Source organism: Oxyura jamaicensis, chromosome 21 (assembly GCF_011077185.1).
Source record: "Oxyura jamaicensis isolate SHBP4307 breed ruddy duck chromosome 21, BPBGC_Ojam_1.0, whole genome shotgun sequence".
NCBI classification, from domain to species: domain Eukaryota; kingdom Metazoa; phylum Chordata; class Aves; order Anseriformes; family Anatidae; genus Oxyura; species Oxyura jamaicensis.
Window position 1 is genome coordinate 4,769,059 of NC_048913.1, and position 16,873 is coordinate 4,785,931.

The 16,873-nt window shown below is 40.0% G+C and overlaps 1 protein-coding gene across 10 annotated transcripts in view; it reads left to right on the forward strand.

The window, feature by feature from the left end:
* The window catches only part of KIF1B (kinesin family member 1B), a 94,978-nt gene that overhangs the window by 73,153 nt on the left and 4,952 nt on the right, over nucleotides 1-16,873 (forward strand). For all 10 annotated transcript variants that reach the window (XM_035344644.1, XM_035344649.1, XM_035344648.1 and 7 more), the window contains 15 exons: nucleotides 202-257; nucleotides 2,896-3,004; nucleotides 3,890-3,956; nucleotides 5,459-5,543; nucleotides 5,792-5,897; nucleotides 10,134-10,248; nucleotides 10,795-10,928; nucleotides 11,421-11,482; nucleotides 12,132-12,277; nucleotides 12,639-12,878; nucleotides 13,267-13,338; nucleotides 13,949-14,070; nucleotides 14,858-15,007; nucleotides 15,493-15,685; nucleotides 16,246-16,364. In XM_035344644.1, the coding sequence (XP_035200535.1) occupies nucleotides 202-257; nucleotides 2,896-3,004; nucleotides 3,890-3,956; nucleotides 5,459-5,543; nucleotides 5,792-5,897; nucleotides 10,134-10,248; nucleotides 10,795-10,928; nucleotides 11,421-11,482; nucleotides 12,132-12,277; nucleotides 12,639-12,878; nucleotides 13,267-13,338; nucleotides 13,949-14,070; nucleotides 14,858-15,007; nucleotides 15,493-15,685; nucleotides 16,246-16,364 (1,776 nt within the window). The remainder of the gene's footprint in view (nucleotides 1-201; nucleotides 258-2,895; nucleotides 3,005-3,889; nucleotides 3,957-5,458; nucleotides 5,544-5,791; nucleotides 5,898-10,133; nucleotides 10,249-10,794; nucleotides 10,929-11,420; nucleotides 11,483-12,131; nucleotides 12,278-12,638; nucleotides 12,879-13,266; nucleotides 13,339-13,948; nucleotides 14,071-14,857; nucleotides 15,008-15,492; nucleotides 15,686-16,245; nucleotides 16,365-16,873) is intronic.

A 16,873-nucleotide genomic window follows, 5' to 3' on the forward strand; every position in this document is an offset into this window, starting at 1 on the left:
GTTAGAATAGAAAAATGTCTATTAGAGAAGTGTGCTTAGTCCACTTGTTATGGTGACAGGTGATATTTACCTGTCTTCATGGGACTGTAAGGGTCTTTTTAGAGACAAGTAGAGAGTGTGTGTATACGTGTGTATGTATGTGTTTCTATATGTCTTTACTTGGCTGCCTCTGTAAAGATAACTCTTTGCATTTCTCCATAGCCCTCCACAACCTTCCCGAAGATTCTTTCCTCCCCCTATGCCACTCTCAAAGCCAGGTGAGAACAGGTCTCTAATTCTGTACATTACATTTGTTTGCCATGGAAAACAAAGGTCACAGTGTATTCTGAAGCCATTCAGGACAGCGAGAAGTGAGATGAAGTGAACATTGCAAAGGGCATTGGAACCGTCTGGGGCTGTCTTTCTTTCCTTGTGTTCAGCCACCTCTTGCAGCAAGTGCTTCTTGGTTCATTAAAGGGTAGAATCCTTTTCCTCAGGTGTTATCCATATTCCATCAGTTCTGGCTATGACTCTTCATGTGTGTACTGAGCACTTGACTGGAAATTTGCTTATTCATTAACCACTCCATCTTTCTGCTCTGTAACATTCTTGTTCAGTGAGCCAGCCTTGTTGAAATTATCTGTGTTTTTCTTTGCTTAATTTTAACAATGCATGCTGAACTTCTATATTTTTTTCCTCCCGTTTCACCTTTTATATCCTCCTCCTCTTTTTCCTCACCTGCCATCTCTGCCATCCCTTTTTTTGTGTGTTTCATTCACTTTGCAGACCATGAAAGAAAAATTGAGCTGATTAGGTATCTTATGTCTGGCTATGTAAACGTGCATGTGCTGAACACACTCTCTGAGCATGCCAACATGCTTGCATCCTCTGCTGTGGCTGCTTTCCAAGATGGGGCTGACCAGCTGCCACCTTTTCTCTTTCTGCCTGTTCCCAACTGTCAGAGTGAGCGGGCTCCTAAACGAGATGGTTAGTAGCCAACTTTGATCTATGGTAGATGTAGAAGTAGTTTTGAAACACGCTTCGAGGTTTCAAGATTCCTTTTTCCTTATTTGTATCTTGTAGTAGTCTTGGGACTAGAACTGCTGTGGCTGCAGTCATAGAACGGTGACATCATGTTTTTGTTTATGGCTATTCTAGGGAAAATATAGAGAGTCAATGAACTCCAGAGTGCAAGTATCACAGATTTTTCTCTGGCTGTGGATCTGTTTCCCAAAGCTTTCTGGACCTCTGTTTTCTTCTGTAAATAGTTCTGAGATACTGTGAGATGCTACGTGAGAAAAAACAGCTAGGTGTAGAGGAGACATTCTGCTTTGTTCTATATAGGTTTTCCTTTTCTCATCTCTTTGTCATTAACTTGACATGTACAATGCTGTTCATTGTTTACATTTACATTCTGTTTTAGAGGGGGGAAAAAAGGAAAACAAACAAACCCACACTGGTTTTGCCAGAGCAAGTCTATGAGAACATCCAGAACCAGCTTTCAAGTTTAATGAAATGTCTTTTTGTTTTATTTTTTCCTCTTCTGGTGCTTTTGAATTTCTCCGTGTAGCAGTAAACTTAACTTGAGTGACGTGTTTTGATTTTTCCTATTCCCAACAATACTCAGTCCAGCTGTCATGAGTTCATGTGCAGCTGCAAGTGTTGTTTTGGTATTACGATGGGTATAAGAGGGTGATTACCCAGGGTAATCAACGGGAAGAGTAAATGATGAGGCTGAAGCTTGCTACCTAGCATGATGGAGCTGGAGAGCTGTACATGACTAATTCTTGTAAAGTCTGTTCCTCCGAGGTGGCTTTTCTTTTACCCTGTCAAGAAATAGAATTCACGTTTCATTTTTCAAAAGTGACTATGCAAACACATCTGTATGGATCTTCTCTTAATTGGGGACTGTGAAGTTCTTCCAGTGCAGCTTCCACCATGACTTAATTTCCCATTAAGGGGTGTACAGAGACCTGAAGGTAGCAGAACCTAAAAAACACCTGAGCAAGCGAAGAACGGGGCTTGAGAGGCTAGAAGGGGGAATAATCATTTGGCTCAGTAACAGCAACGCAGGCAGGATGTGAGAGGAGAAAAAAACAGAATCAATTGCAGATGTACAAAAATACGTCAGTACACAGGAACCAAACTCTTAAAAAATTCCCATTTACAAAAATGAAATGAGCAAAGAAAGAGGAGAAATCTTGTAATGGCAAGTAAAAGGTGTGATGAAGGTATACATGAAGGAGTATCAGGTTATTTCTAGAATTTCAGTTATCCTATTAGTGGTAGTTTTTCCACATGGTTTATCCCTACATTAGTATGAAAGGAATTTGAGGGGATCTGGCCAGTAGAAATCACTAATACCAAAACATAAGGAGCCCAGAAACATACTTGGACAGCATTACAGATCTGGAATAAGTCTTATTCAGCCTCTTCACGTGCACATTTTCTTATCTAAACTGGTACAGGAGACTAGCGTTTTGCAGCTCGAAAAAATGAAGACCAAATTTTCAAGTTCTTAATTTCTCTTATTTGGGGAAGAGAAAATGTATGTTCTGGGTGAAAAAATGTTACAAGTGAACTGATCTAAGTAATTCAAATCTCAAACTGCTAAACCATAAAGTAGCTGGTGGACATCTGAGGAGACTGTTTCTGTATGGATCTAGAGACTTTTTTTCTTATTTTTACAAGTTCTTTTTTTCAAGTACATTTGTTTTCTTATTTAAATCTAAATATACTTATTTGATGCCAATACTTTCAGGAATACTGCTGTGAGCTATGTTATTTTCAGGGAACAAGATGTGATCTGCACATGCACATAGAATACATGGAATCAATGAAACGATGTTTCTGTGAGCCCTAGGGTATCTTTACTTCGCTCAGTCTTGATAAACCATTCTTTTTTCTTTCTTTAAGTGCCAGCTACGAAGCTAAATACTATGAGCAAACCCAGCTTGGGCCAGAGTGTGAGCAAATATGACCTTCTTGTCTGGTTTGAGATCAGTGAATTGGAGCCAACGGGGGAGTAAGTCCAATATTCATTTTAAGATGATAATGTTTTAAGAACAGTGGTTTATGGGATCAGTTACCCTTTGTTCTATTCAGACAAGGTTCAGCAATCATCTGAAGGTAGCCTGGCTTATGTCAGCCTGGTCTCTTACTAGTTTGTAATGAGGGGATATAAATTCTGCATTTGTCATCCCCTTCGGAAAGGACTAGAGACAGAATGCCATTCTTTAACATTTGAAATTCTCTCCATTTTGGAAGCCCCTGCATGCCAGCTGAACAGGTGTTGGGAACATATATTCTATGTTTAGGCCATGAGTTTAAATTCTTTGTGTCACTAGAGTCTATACTGTAGAAATTGTGTAACAGACCCATAATTTACTCTCCTTAGCTATGCAGAAGGTTTTCCCTTGAAAGTTCTTTAGGGATTGTGTTGAGAAGTGAGTTCCAAAGAGTTTTTCAGAAGACTGGGTGCAAGGAAACAGTCTCAAATTGCACCAGAGAGGTTTAGGTTGGACATTGTGGAGAATTGCTTCATACAGAGAAGGTGGGTGATTAAGCACTGGAATGGGCTGCCCAGGGAAGTGGTGGAGTCCTCATCCCTCAAGATATTTGAGACACATGGACATGGCATTAAGGGACATGGGACTCAGCAGGTCAAGTTGGCGGTTGGACTTGATGATCTTGAAGGTCTTTTCCAACCTAGACGATTCTGAGATTGGTACGTGAAACTTCTATATTTAACTTGATACTGTGTTCCAATAAAGAGTCCATACTGAGAGCTGGTAGAAACACCCTTCTTTCTTCAGATATTATGTGGAGAGGTAAACATTGGCAGCACAAAAGAGTCACGTTGCTTTGCTAGTGTATCTTTCCTGCCTGCTGATTTCTGTCTCTCACACAGGTATATTCCTGCTATTGTGGACCACACTGGAGGCCTGCCTTGTCAGGGGACATTCCTGCTTCACCAGGTACTGATGAAGGCTGTAGAACAGCAAGTTTCATCTCTGCGGGGGTTAGGGTGCTAATGATGGTATTTTGCATCTCATGTCTTGTCCTTTCCCACACAGCTGTCTAATGATAGCTGTAGGGTCAGTCATCTTTCAGTCTTTATTTAGTCTGTTAGCTTTGAGCTACGTGGAGAATGTTTGGCCCCTAGTATATTGCTGTTTCCTCTGCTTATCAGTGTCTCAATCACGAAAGATGAAAGCCTTTTGAAAAGCAGCAACCCTTGAGACCAAATTTGTGCCCCCCACGTTCTTTAACTTCTGTACCAGGATCACTGAAGGAGCATGTGGACTTCACTTTGTTATCTCAACTTGGTTCTTTCTCTCTATGTGTGGCTGGCTATAAGATGGTTCTGTACAATGACTGTCTCCGTGCATTTTAAATCTTTGTAGTTAATCAAAAATGCTACTGTAATAATCCTTAATAATTTGTCTTTAGCTATATTCTAAAGGTAATCCTGGCTAAATACTGTTTATGGTTTTTCTCTACTCTCAAATTTCCAGTTCCTTTTCGGGGACTTTGCTGGTGACATGCATTTCCTCTTTTACTTATGAGGATAGGAACAACTCTTGTACCTTGGGAATAATGGTCATATTCCAATTATTTCCTTAATAAAACAAACAAACCACCATCAACAAAAAAAAGGAACAGGTGTTACTTCTGGATTTACCAGTGTCCTCATCAGTTACTTCCAGTCCAAACCAGAGTAATTCTATCCTCTGTAATCCCATTGCTAATGTAAATCCACAATACAGGCAAACATCTTTCAACTTCTTTTGAAGCAGTTATTTTATGCATGAGGCACTTTCTTTCTGGGTAATTGACATCTTTGCTTGGAAGAGTGAAAACTATTGAGACCAACACCTGAGGATTTTTTCTTGTTCAGATGTGGTGTTTATATTTCTGTTCTACTACTCTACCTCCTTCCTAGCTGTTGCAGAGGGTTTTTTTGTGTTTTGACTATGCATATAGATGTATGTGAAAAAGAGGGAGTCTATCTGCATGAATAGTTGCTGGTTTGTAGTAACTTTTCTTACATTTTTCTTACATTTCTTCAGGACATATAATTCTTTTGCTATACATGCTTTTTATTTTGTTGTATATGCTTAGAAGTACTTCAGCATACATTATCTGAATATCTGCTTAATGTTTTTGTAGTTGAGTCTGCTATGCCCCAGGGACTGTATGTATCGTGCCAATGATTTCAGGGCTATTTTAGGTGAAAAGCCTTTGTCTTTGTGGAGTAGAGGCAAGAAGTGTAATTTGTTACATATGAGAACATACTGTTCCTCTGTTAGGTTAATTTTAGGGCCCAGACACACAAAGGGTTTTGTTCACAGTTACAGGATAATTTAAATGACTTATTTGCTCCGTATTTATTGTATAAGTGCAAAATAGATGATAATAGTGTGTGTGGGGTGGAAATACTTCCCCAATATGAATTTTTGGTTTTGAACTCTACCAGGGAATCCAGCGTAGAATCACAGTCACCATTATCCATGAGAAGGGCAATGAGTTGCACTGGAAAGATGTACGAGAGCTGGTTGTTGGTGAGTGTATTCTGCTTTGTGAGTTGCTTTATGAAGAATAAAAATGTCTCTTTATGTCTTATTCTGCTGTCTTCATGAGTATTGGATGTGGGAGGAGTTAGATTTTGAAAATTATCTAGAGGAAAAACTTAAGTTTTGCCATTTCCACTTACAGCTGCTTGTTTAATCATGTAGTCTGAAATGATATTTGGCAAATAAATTCCATTATTTCAAAATTTTATTGATTTCCCTCCTCCTACCCCTATTAGGACGTATAAGAAACAAAGCCGAGGTAGATGAAGCAGCTGTGGATGCTATTCTGTCTCTGAATATTATCTCTGCAAAATACCTGAAGTCGTCTCACAGCTCCAGTAGGTAAGTGAATAAAATGGCTACTCTTTTAAGCAGAGCAAGGCATTGGCAGGGTGTTTGGAAAGCTAGCAGTGTTGCTCATAATCAAATGTAGAATTCTGTGGACACAGGGCATACAGAGAATGAGGGGTACCATAGTTTCTTGATAAAGCTGAAGTCCATTGAACTGCATAGAAGATTTTTTTTTTATGATGCATTTGGATGACTTCCCATTTGTAAGGACTATAAAGGGAGGAAGGAAAGGAATGGTTTGAGGGAGGCTGAGAATTGAAACCAGACATTTTAAACTGACATCAAGGTTTGTTTTGAGAATAAAGCATTGAAGTAGAAGGGCCATATCAGGGGATATTTATATATATTTATGGATGTATACATACCTTTATTATTTCTGTAACAAGCATGTGACAGTTTAAGCAAGAGCACACTTTGGAAATTAAATGTCATAATTTGCGGATTTATATAGATATATCACAAACTGACACCAGTTCTGATAAGGAGGTGTCTGGTCCATGTAACTGCTATCGCTGGGGCAACAGCAGGGCCCCTCTCTGAGAGGTTTTTGGCTGCATGTGTCTCCTCATTAGGGTGCATTGCTGTGAAGATCAGTCAGACTGCATTGTTTTGCTTCAGTGTCTGCAACAAAGGGCAGCGAGGCAGAGTTCTGCATTGCCAGCAGAGCCTCCCCCTGCTCTGACATCAGCCGAGTCACTTGACCACTTTGTGGCTCTGTTTAGCTGGTGCAAAGCAGGAATATCTCTGAAATTGATCTCCGTGTGTTCCCAGAGAGGAGCAGGGTTGTTTTGGGTCTGCAACTGCTGAATTCTGGAGGCGGTGTCCTTCTCGGCACTGAAATGGTTTCTAACTTCCTTCTCCTTTAGAGGCTTGGGCTTCGAAATATCACTGCAATATTAGAGGAGGATTCAGGATGCTGCTGCTACTAACTGAATGTCTTCCTGCCACCTAGTGTCTGTAAACACACATGGTGATGGTATTTTCAGCAGCTACTCCTTGCCTCCCGCTCAATGTGGATATTTTACTTCTGGTGCATTTGAACTGATGGTTCAGTAGCACTGGAACTTCAGGGGACAGGTGCTGGTTTCCAGTCTGATGCTGTTAGGTAGATGGGAAGTCCTATGCCTTCTGTACGCCAGCAATTTCAATAAATTCCTGCAGCTCTGTAGTTTTCTGCTGGGAGGGCTGCTTGCATGAAGGATGAGGGTGAGCGAAGTGAAGCCATTGACAGTCTCTTACCAAAATGCCAAGGTATAAGTTTAGGGATGGGTGCGTGGAGTGGGACTGAAGCTCTGATCAGGGATGTCTTATGTTTGTTTATTGTCTGCAGACTTGTTTTGTGGTTGTGATGGTGTTTCTCGTTGTCAGTTTTTTCTGTTCCTCTCAGCTGTTGCTTCTTTGTTCTGCTTTTGGCTGCACTAACTGAAGCTCTTTCTATGTTTTTACAGGCTCTTTCTTGATAAGGATATGCCTAGGTATTTTCTGTTCGCTTCCTCTGAACATAAAGATTCTTGAAAATAGAATGCTTTATGTCCCACTTCTATTGCTGCCATTTCCCTTGTAGCTTTTACTGAATTTTGTTAGCACACCTCTTAGCTCTTCTAGAAGTAGTAAATCTCCTGCCTTGTCAGGTAAAATTCAGCAGGGAACATGTGAGAATAAATTTTCCTTCACATACAACAGGTAGCTGCTCTCACTCAGTCTTTCTGATCCTCAGAATGTGCCATCCGAGTGTAGTTCCTGTTCATAGTCCTTGCTATTTTCTTCCTTTGTTCTGTATCAGAACTGGATTTGGAATTTCTTACAGTCTCTGACTCTGTAATGTTTGCCATGATGGAAGTACCAAGGCAAGGACTGAATGATTAAGTTACTTGAAATTCCAGCTTGCAATTGCACTGAACAAAAAGCTGTGGCTGCCATGTGACTGGCATTCAGCCTCCCTTCTTGGGCTGGATTTGCATGGGAAGTTAACCGTGTGGTTGCTGTACTCAGTTTACCAGTTGGCAGGGAAGCAAGGCGCTTAGTAGCTGCTCAGACTGGATTCCTCTTTCACCTTCCAGGTTTTCATATGGATCACAGCCAAGCATGCTGGCTGCACAGCCTGGGACAATTTGCTCCCTGCTTTCTCTGTTCTGCCTGTTTGAAAAAGAGAAGACTTAAGTTTTCAGTGCTTTCAATTAACCACTTTCCACTAACACTGAAAACCATTTAAAAATCAGTTCTAACTGTACACGTGTGCCTTTAACCTGTTTCTCCTGTTTTCTGTCCTTTGTTTGGTGCTCCATTTTCCTCCTTGCATTATTTGCTGTACTGAAAGAGGTTTGTTCACAGCTGCTTTTTTGTCTCCCTCTCTAGCTATTCTAGCAAGTTCTGGTTTGGACAGGCAGGCCTGTGTATATTTAACTTCCTGGCTAGACAAACTCCAGTAGAGAGACCGTCTCAAAGCTGTGTTTGCCTTCAACTTGGTGTTGATCCAAAAAGCACCATTTTGCTGGAGGAGCCTTTTGTTCTCACTGCTGAACATTTGCGCACGTGTTCTCCCTTTGTGAGAGGCTGAGTTCAGCCCAAAGTGCAGAGCTGGCTCAGGGGCTGGGTACCCTGGCTTTGCCATCTCTGGAGAACCAGGCTTTTCTTCCACCCAGAATGTAGATCTGGAGCCTGCTAAAAGGTTTTTAAAAATTGCTTTCAGAATTAAGCTATGATGAAAGCTAAAATCATGAGCGCTCCACACAGATTTGCAAAGGGTTAGAAGACAACCTGTGTTGTTTGCCTAATCTAACTCAAGTGGGGATTATTACATTATAGGGCTTTTCAAGTTTCCTATTACTTAGCCTGTGGAATGTGTTTCTCTGGAGCATTTTTAATAGAAGCAATTTCGATATTACTTCAAACACTAAAACACATACTGCAAGCAGTATTTAGTAATATTCTCAAATTATATTACTAGACTGCACAGTTCTTGTTGTCTCAGTGTATTTATTAGCTTGAAGCAGTGTAACCGGTGTTAGGAAAATAGGATTTTGGGAACTCCGTGAGATCAGAACTCATTTCTGATGTGTGTGCTTTTAGGTTGTTCCATCCCCGCACTCCTTTTTGTTATTTGTCTTTGGTTTCATTTCCTATTGTTCTGAGCTGGCCTTGAGTATTAGCACAGAAGCTCTTTAGATATGTAACTTGTTTTGTTTTGATTTGAAATGTACCTGAAGCACTTCCTTACTTCGAGTACTGTTTCATTTGTATTCAAAATGGGACAGAAAACCTGAATGGCAAGGGAGTTTGAAAGGGAAATCATAGGGAGGTGATGAAGAATTAGTGCCTCATTTTTTCTACTAGTGTAAACACCTGAGAAGCGTGCTGTATCCCAGAATGATAAGGGCATAAGTCTCTCTTCCAAAGGAACGTACATGAAATCAAGTTTCTACTTGTGAGAGAGAGCTTGTTTCCCTAAGCTCCTGTTAGAGAGGAAATAGTGTAATTCTGACTATAGACAGGATGGCTTAAATGTGCTTTGTGTGATGCTCCCTCTCACTTTTTATTTGTACAGATGGACATGCCTGATTGCTGAGGTAGGACTGAACTGGGGGAGGCTTTAGCTCCTTTCTTTCCATACACCAAACTGAAGAATTTTCTCACAAAAGTTTGTGTTAGGTCTGCAAGTTTTCACTTGAAGCTAGTAGGGAAGTAGAAAGAAATCTTTCTTACTTGAACACAGGACTTACCCGTACCTATCAATCATTCTGATCTGCTGTCAGAAACTATTGTTTTCACATGAATAGCTATTAAAGGGATCTTTTCTGTTGCTAAATGCCAGCCCTAGAATATGGTGTAGAATGTATTTTTTTTGAAATACATATAATAAAAAGAAGGTTCATCTGGGCTGAATTGTACCTAAAGCGTTAGAGAGAAGCTCTGTTTGTTTTAGAAACACTGTCTATTAGTGCTGATTTCCCTGTGGTGTTATGATAGCTTTTGTTCTCCTCTGTGTTCCTTCTTTTCTCTTTCATATGAGTCTTTTTTTAAAACAGACAATGGTTTCTTATGCCAAATTATTTGCAGTAGAAGTAAGTAATCTTGGGAAAGAAGAAATAACTCTAATTAGTTATGCGAACCACTGCAGTCAATAACAATCATACTGGGTGGTGTCAAGGAAGATGTGCTTTACGCTGACTGATGAGAGGCTTTCAGAGGAACTCCAACTGTTGAGCTTTTGCTGTACTTTTTTTCCAGGACTTTCTATCGTTTTGAAGCAGTTTGGGATAGCTCCTTGCATAATTCCCTTCTCCTCAATCGAGTGACGCCATATGGAGAGAAGATATATATGACCCTTTCTGCTTACCTGGAGGTTAGAATCCTGTGTTGTTTTTTCTGCTTGTGACTCAAACGGAACTACTGGAGAGAGCAGACATGGAGATGGACAGAGGGATGGACACCTACTGGACTAAGTGATTTTCAAATCCTGAAGCCAGTGAAAGTCTTAATTTTCTGAGAACAGGGTAGAAAAACTTATTTGCTGTTAACACCTTTAATTCAAGGCATTACTGCCTCACAAATCTGAAGTGAAACTGGTGATCTCCTTACCTTTCTGTGCCTTATCTATCTGAAAATCCTTAGAAATTGGTGAACCTCGTGCTATAAGTCCTTCCAGTGTTGCAGACACTGGCTTAGCTCTTGGCTTTGTGTGCGATACACCGTTGTTCTGTGCGGTGCCATTATTTTACTCACAAGATACATTTAACAATTGTCTTTCACAAACACGTACCAAAAAGCCCACCAAAGACCCAAACAAGAACAGATTTCCAAAAGCTGTCCCACTAAAAGAGGGAAGGTAAATAACTCGGCATAAATGTCTTCAGGCAGTCATTCTTTACTGTTTTTTTTTTCCTCCTAGCTTGATCATTGCATTCAGCCTGCTGTTATAACAAAGGATGTTTGCATGGTCTTTTACTCACGAGATGCCAAGATCTCCCCGCCACGATCGCTGCGCAATCTGTTTGGCAGTGGCTACTCCAAATCTCCAGATTCGTAAGTTCAGTTGGCAGTTCTGGTATCCAATGTGTGATGTCTTGGGGAGGGCATGGGGAGAACATAGATTAGGGTTTTTTTTTCTTCCTTGAAAGTTTACCTAGTTATAGATCTCCAGTGTGGTTTTGTCTTGCTTGCATGTCAGTGAAACTCGTGGTTTATCTCTTTAATGACCCCTTTTTTGGCCTTATCTCTGAACAGCTAGGACTAGAGATCCGTTTTTCAAACCTGCATGTAGTTGACCCTGATGCCAAGCTGAAAGCTGCTGCTGCAGCAGCAGCTTTTAATGGAGGAAAGAACACCTTGAGGGAAATGCAATTTTTAGAGATCTTGCAGTGCGTGACTATTTTATGTCAAGATTAGAATTCAGATGTAGTTCTTGCTAATAACTGTACTTCTAATTGGGGGACCACAAAACTAAAGCTAATGTGCTTTATCTCTGAAGATATTTTTTTTTCCTTTTAATTTTCCCCTCTGGCTTCTTGTGAGCAGCAATCGAGTAACTGGGATCTATGAACTAAGTTTATGCAAAATGGCAGACACAGGAAGTCCAGGTAAGCAGTCGCCATGTGTGCATTCATTAAAGATGCTGTAAACTGAGATACATTGCTACTCCGTTTAAAAATAAAAACTTATGCAGGCTTTTACTTTTGACCTGTGTCTGTGCTTATCATTGATGAACCAAGGATTCGCAGAAAACTTCTCATTTTCCTGACATTCCCGGTAATATGAAACTTAGCATGTTCTTGGGCCCTAGACTTATGGGGCATAATACATTGCTCATTGTAACTAAAACAGCTGGGACTTGGTTTTGCAATCATAGAATTGTTGTGTGGTCTTTTGAAGACCACATTTTAGATACTGCTGATATTTGAGGCTAGCTTGATAACTTGGAAGGAATGTAGTTCAAATTGAATCAGTATATTTTCCTCTAGTACCTAGAAATCAAAGCTCTTATACTGAATGAGACTGAACAGGAATTTGTGTTCTATGGCAGAGAATAGAAAATATGCAAATGAAACAAAGCTGAACTAAATGAAACCTCTTTAGGATGTGTGATTGCTGTTAAAGAATTTATTGCCTTGTATATTTCCAGCCAAACAGCAGAAGTGTTGGTTCTTTGCAGATTGCTAATTGCTAAGTGTTTCTTGGTTTCTCTCCTGGCTATTTTTAACAATTACATTGTTATTTTTGACTGCTCAGGAATGCAGAGGAGGAGGAGGAAAGTCCTAGATACATCTGTGGCATATGTGCGTGGAGAAGAGAACCTGGCAGGTTGGAGGCCCCGCGGTGACAGTCTCATTCTAGAGCATCAGTGGGAATTGGAGAAACTGGAACTGCTGCATGAGGTAAGTAGCTACAGGAAGTGAAAGCAAAAAGCCAACTGTACATTTAAGGTTGCGTTTAGTGTGGTTACTGTCTGACCTTCTGAGCTGAACAGGTTCCCAAATGGGAGCTGAGATTTAAATAAGCTCTCCTACAGAGAGGGTAGGATGTGGCTAGCTGCTGAATAGCATCTTCAGCTTGAAATCTCGCTGTGTTCAACAAAAGTAGATTTAACTTCTAGTGCTATAGGAGACTTTTTTAGAGACTTTTTTTCTTGGGACCAAGTGTTTACTTGTATGAATCTTATGAGATTGCCTAAGAATTAAGTGCTTGTCAACTAGGGAACACCCTGGAGCAGATGATACTGCTTTCTTTCCTTACTAGGTGGAAAAAACACGGCACTTCCTACTGCTTCGTGAGAAGCTCGGTGACAGCATCCCCAAGTCTCTGAGTGACTCGTTGTCTCCCAGTCTGAGCAGTGGAACCCTCAGCACCTCCACTAGCATTTCCTCCCAGATTTCAACCACAACATTTGAGAGTGCTGTGACGCCCAGTGAGAGCAGTGGCTATGACTCCACAGATATTGAGAGCCTGGTGGATCGGGAGAAAGAGCTGGCCACCAAGGTAATATAAGAAAAACAGCGTGGGTCTAAATTGAGTTACCAATTGATGATGGATTAATGATGAGCTTGTCACATGAAGTGGTAAATACCCAGTGTTGCATGAGTTTCACTTTAATAAGCTCTACAGCAAAATCAGCCCTTCTCACCAGCCAGAGCAGGTGACTGTCTCTGCACGGTTATGGCTGTATCTCGTCCCTCTTCCTTAGTTGTTCTGTAAATTAACATTTAATCAAGGGAAGTCGTTATTCCCCTCTTCTGTTTTTTCACACCAGTTTAGAATCTGAATATTCTTTCATGAGCTGCCAAGTATGTTTGGCTAATTGCCTTGTGTTGTAATTTCCCTAAAAATCTTAAAGTCAAATCCTTTTCTTTGTTTCTTTTCCTCTCAGTGTCTGCAGCTTCTTACTCACACTTTCAATCGGGAATTTAACCAGGTGTACAACAGCATCAGTGATTGTAAGGTAAAGAATTTATCTGATACAATGCATTGTATTTGTAGTACAATAGCAGTATATTTGTAGTTTATGGAATCTGTTGATACTATGAAGAGACAAAACACTTTGCATTAATTATCTTTAATTTCAGTCTGTTGAAAACATTTGGCTATTCAGCATCAGGTTCCAAAGTTGAAGGAATTAGAAATGGTATGAACTTGGACAGTGGTGTAGCTTCTGGTTTAACAGCAGACTGGAGGTTCTCACATTACATTATTCATTTTTCCTATGCAATAGGATAAATCAACTCTTAAAAATATTGACAGTAAATGCAGGTAACACTAAATGGCAAACCAGATAATCTAATATTCTATTGAGGAAGTCAAGGTGTGAATAGAATAATCAGGAGTGTAGGGCATTAATAACAAGCTGTGTGTACAGAAGTGCCATTGTATTTTCACCCACAGATGGGTTTATTATGGTTGTATGCAAAAATTGTACAACTGAGTAGGGAAATGACAGATAAAAATCCTTTTCTGTTATCTGAGCCTTCTGCATGTGGAATGCCACATTCTAGCCAGGACTGAATACCAAAAAAAAACCAACTCTAATATTTTGTTTGTATTTGTCCTTGTAGTTGTCTGATATTTCTCCCATTGGGCGGGACCCATCAGTGTCAAGCTTCAGCAGTGCTACCCTCACACCTTCATCTACCTGTCCTTCGCTGGTGGATTCAAGATGCAATTCAATTGATCAGAAGTAAGTTTAGGAAATGAATAGAAAAAATAATTCTTTGTGCACATAGTGCATTTAAGGCTATCTTTGCAATGTTTTCTGAATTTTTCCCCTTCTTTTTCTTTATTTTCAGTAGTATTTTGTTTATATAGACCTTCTCCTTATCTTTTCCAGTAACTCTACACAATGATTTTTCCCTTGTTTTGTACTTCTCAGTTTTTTATCCCTTGTGCTGAAAGAACAACCTGCGTGTGTTGTTCTAGGGACCAGTGCTTCTTTAGCAAGCAAGAGTCCCTCAGTTGTTTTTTTCAGGTGTCTGTTTAAAAGACCTACAAACAACAATCCAGAAGAAACCAGTTTAGCAAATAATCTCTTCATTTGTTTGTATTTTTCTCAGCTGTATCTATAGAAGATATTTTTGATGAGATTAGGAATAACTACTTAGTGAAAGATAAAATTTGTACTTTCTCTGTTTAACATCCTTGAGAGGAGTACTAAGTACCATATCAAACCATAGTAAGAAATGTTTCTGTGTTTTGACTGTATTTGGCAATAGAAATGACAGAAGTAACTTGGAAACAACTAAGTAGCAGTTAGTGTTTATGTCCTTACAACAGAGCCTCCAGTTTTATTCAAAGATTTTGAGGGAAATGATATTTAATATTGTACAAATGGCTCCCAATATTATACAAAAACTTGTACTGGAGGATGAAACTTAAAAAACAGTCCAGATTGTAGGTGCACTTTAAATTCAGTTGCCACATTCAATTCTTTTGTTCTAATTTATTTTTCTCTCCCTGTTTTTTTAAAGGACTCCAGAAGCAAATTCTCGTGCCTCCAGTCCCTGTCATGAGATGGAACAGTTCCAGATAATTCCTGCAGTAGAAAGTTCCTATCTTGCCAGAGCTGGAAAGAATGAATTCCTAAATCTTGTTCCTGATATTGAGGAAATCAGACCAGGGTATGTTTCTACTGTAGTGTCATTATGGCTTCTTGAGTGCTGTCACAAGGGTTTCTGAGAGTTGTAGTTTCCTTTCCCCATTTGAGGAAGGTAAATTAAACAGTTGATAGCAGGACTACACAGTGGTCAGTGATGTAGGCTGGAAGCTGGACTGGTGAGAGTTGTGTTGGTATTTGATCTCTGCAGCACTCATTCCCTGCATCTACTTCATGAACAAGATTTCTAGTTACTTATAAGTAATGGTTTTTACTATCAAAACTATGGTTAAAAGTCACCGAAGTAGAGATCTCTGTGGCTTCTTTTTCCTGTGAGACTTTTATATAGTTTTTGAAGACAAAATTCAGCTTGCTGATGTTGTTGCAAGACAAAACATATTAAGGACCAAGTTCTGTACAGTGCTTTGTAGCTAATAGGAGTACTCAGCAGCTGCCTTCTTTAGGGGAAAATGTATTGATATTTATCTGTGTTTTTTTTGTCTTTTCCAGCTCTGTGGTCTCAAAGAAAGGATACCTCCACTTCAAGGAACCACTCTCCAGCTCTTGGGCCAAGCACTTTGTGGTGGTCCGCCGTCCCTATGTTTTTATTTACAACAGTGACAAAGATCCTGTGGAAAGAGGGATCATAAACTTATCCACAGCTCAGGTGGAATACAGTGAGGATCAGCAGGCAATGGTAAAGGTGAGTCTCAGAGCAACTGTTTGTTTATCTGCAGAGCAGGAGCATTAAAGTTAGTAGTGCATCCATAATATCCTGCGTCATCTCTGGTCTGAGGGACATGTATTTGTCTGGAGATTTATCTGGTGACTCTGCCCACAATGTGTGCCTAGTTTGTTCAGGGTTTCTTAGGATTTGGATGTAGTTCTACAGGAGACTGAAACTAACTGCTGTGCTGGATTGTATTTGCTTTTAACGAGCAAGTATTGCTCCAATGACCCTGTTTATTGTTTTGTTTTTAAAAAACCCACATGCAAACATTCTGCAAAGAATCAAACTTACTTGACTTGTCCATCTTAGCTACCCTTGAAGTCTGCACTCTTGCTTGAATTAAAATTGTATTGTGGAGGTGATGTTCCATTTGTCTGACTAGTAACATTCTGGAAATGACCAGTGAAACTTAATGGAAAGACCCTTAGATGTTTTTAGGGATTGGCCGTAGCACATTCTTCCTGAGGGAGGGATTATGCATCAACTTCTGTGACTGTAGACTTAGTTATTTTAAATTCTCCTCAATATTCCAGACACCCAACACCTTTGGTGTGTGCACAAAGCATCGTGGGGTCCTGCTCCAGGCCATCAACGACAAAGACATGAATGACTGGTTATACGCCTTCAACCCACTTCTCGCTGGCACGATAAGGTAAGAGGCAGTTCCTGAGCAGACAGGCTGCAGAGCATAAAGATAGTGAGAAAGTCATAAAGTAAGCAGATAGTTTGTCACAGAATTTAATCTTGTTATGAAAAATTTTGACAAAATGGTTTGCCTTAAGGGGAGCCAAGGGGGTGAGCAACACAGAAAAAGGAAAAAAGAGTGCTTTATTTCAAGAGATGCAGTGGCTGTTGCTTTGGCTTGTGACACTCTTAACATGTGTATACAGTCTGGATATGTGTGGTTTGCATCATGCAATAAACATTTGGAAACCACAAAATGTCTTTCAAGCTCCTTGTAATTTTCCTATTTTACAAATTTATAACATTTCTTAATACCTATATGCAGGCGGTTCTGGACTGCTTTTTCATTCTCTTTATTGTGGGCTAAAGCAGAAAATCTTGTTTCCTTCCTTTTTTTGACCTTCTCCAGAAACCTTCCCTTTTAATACAAGTCACAGACATCCCCTGCTTGCTGGAGAGGTCTCACTACTGTAGCTT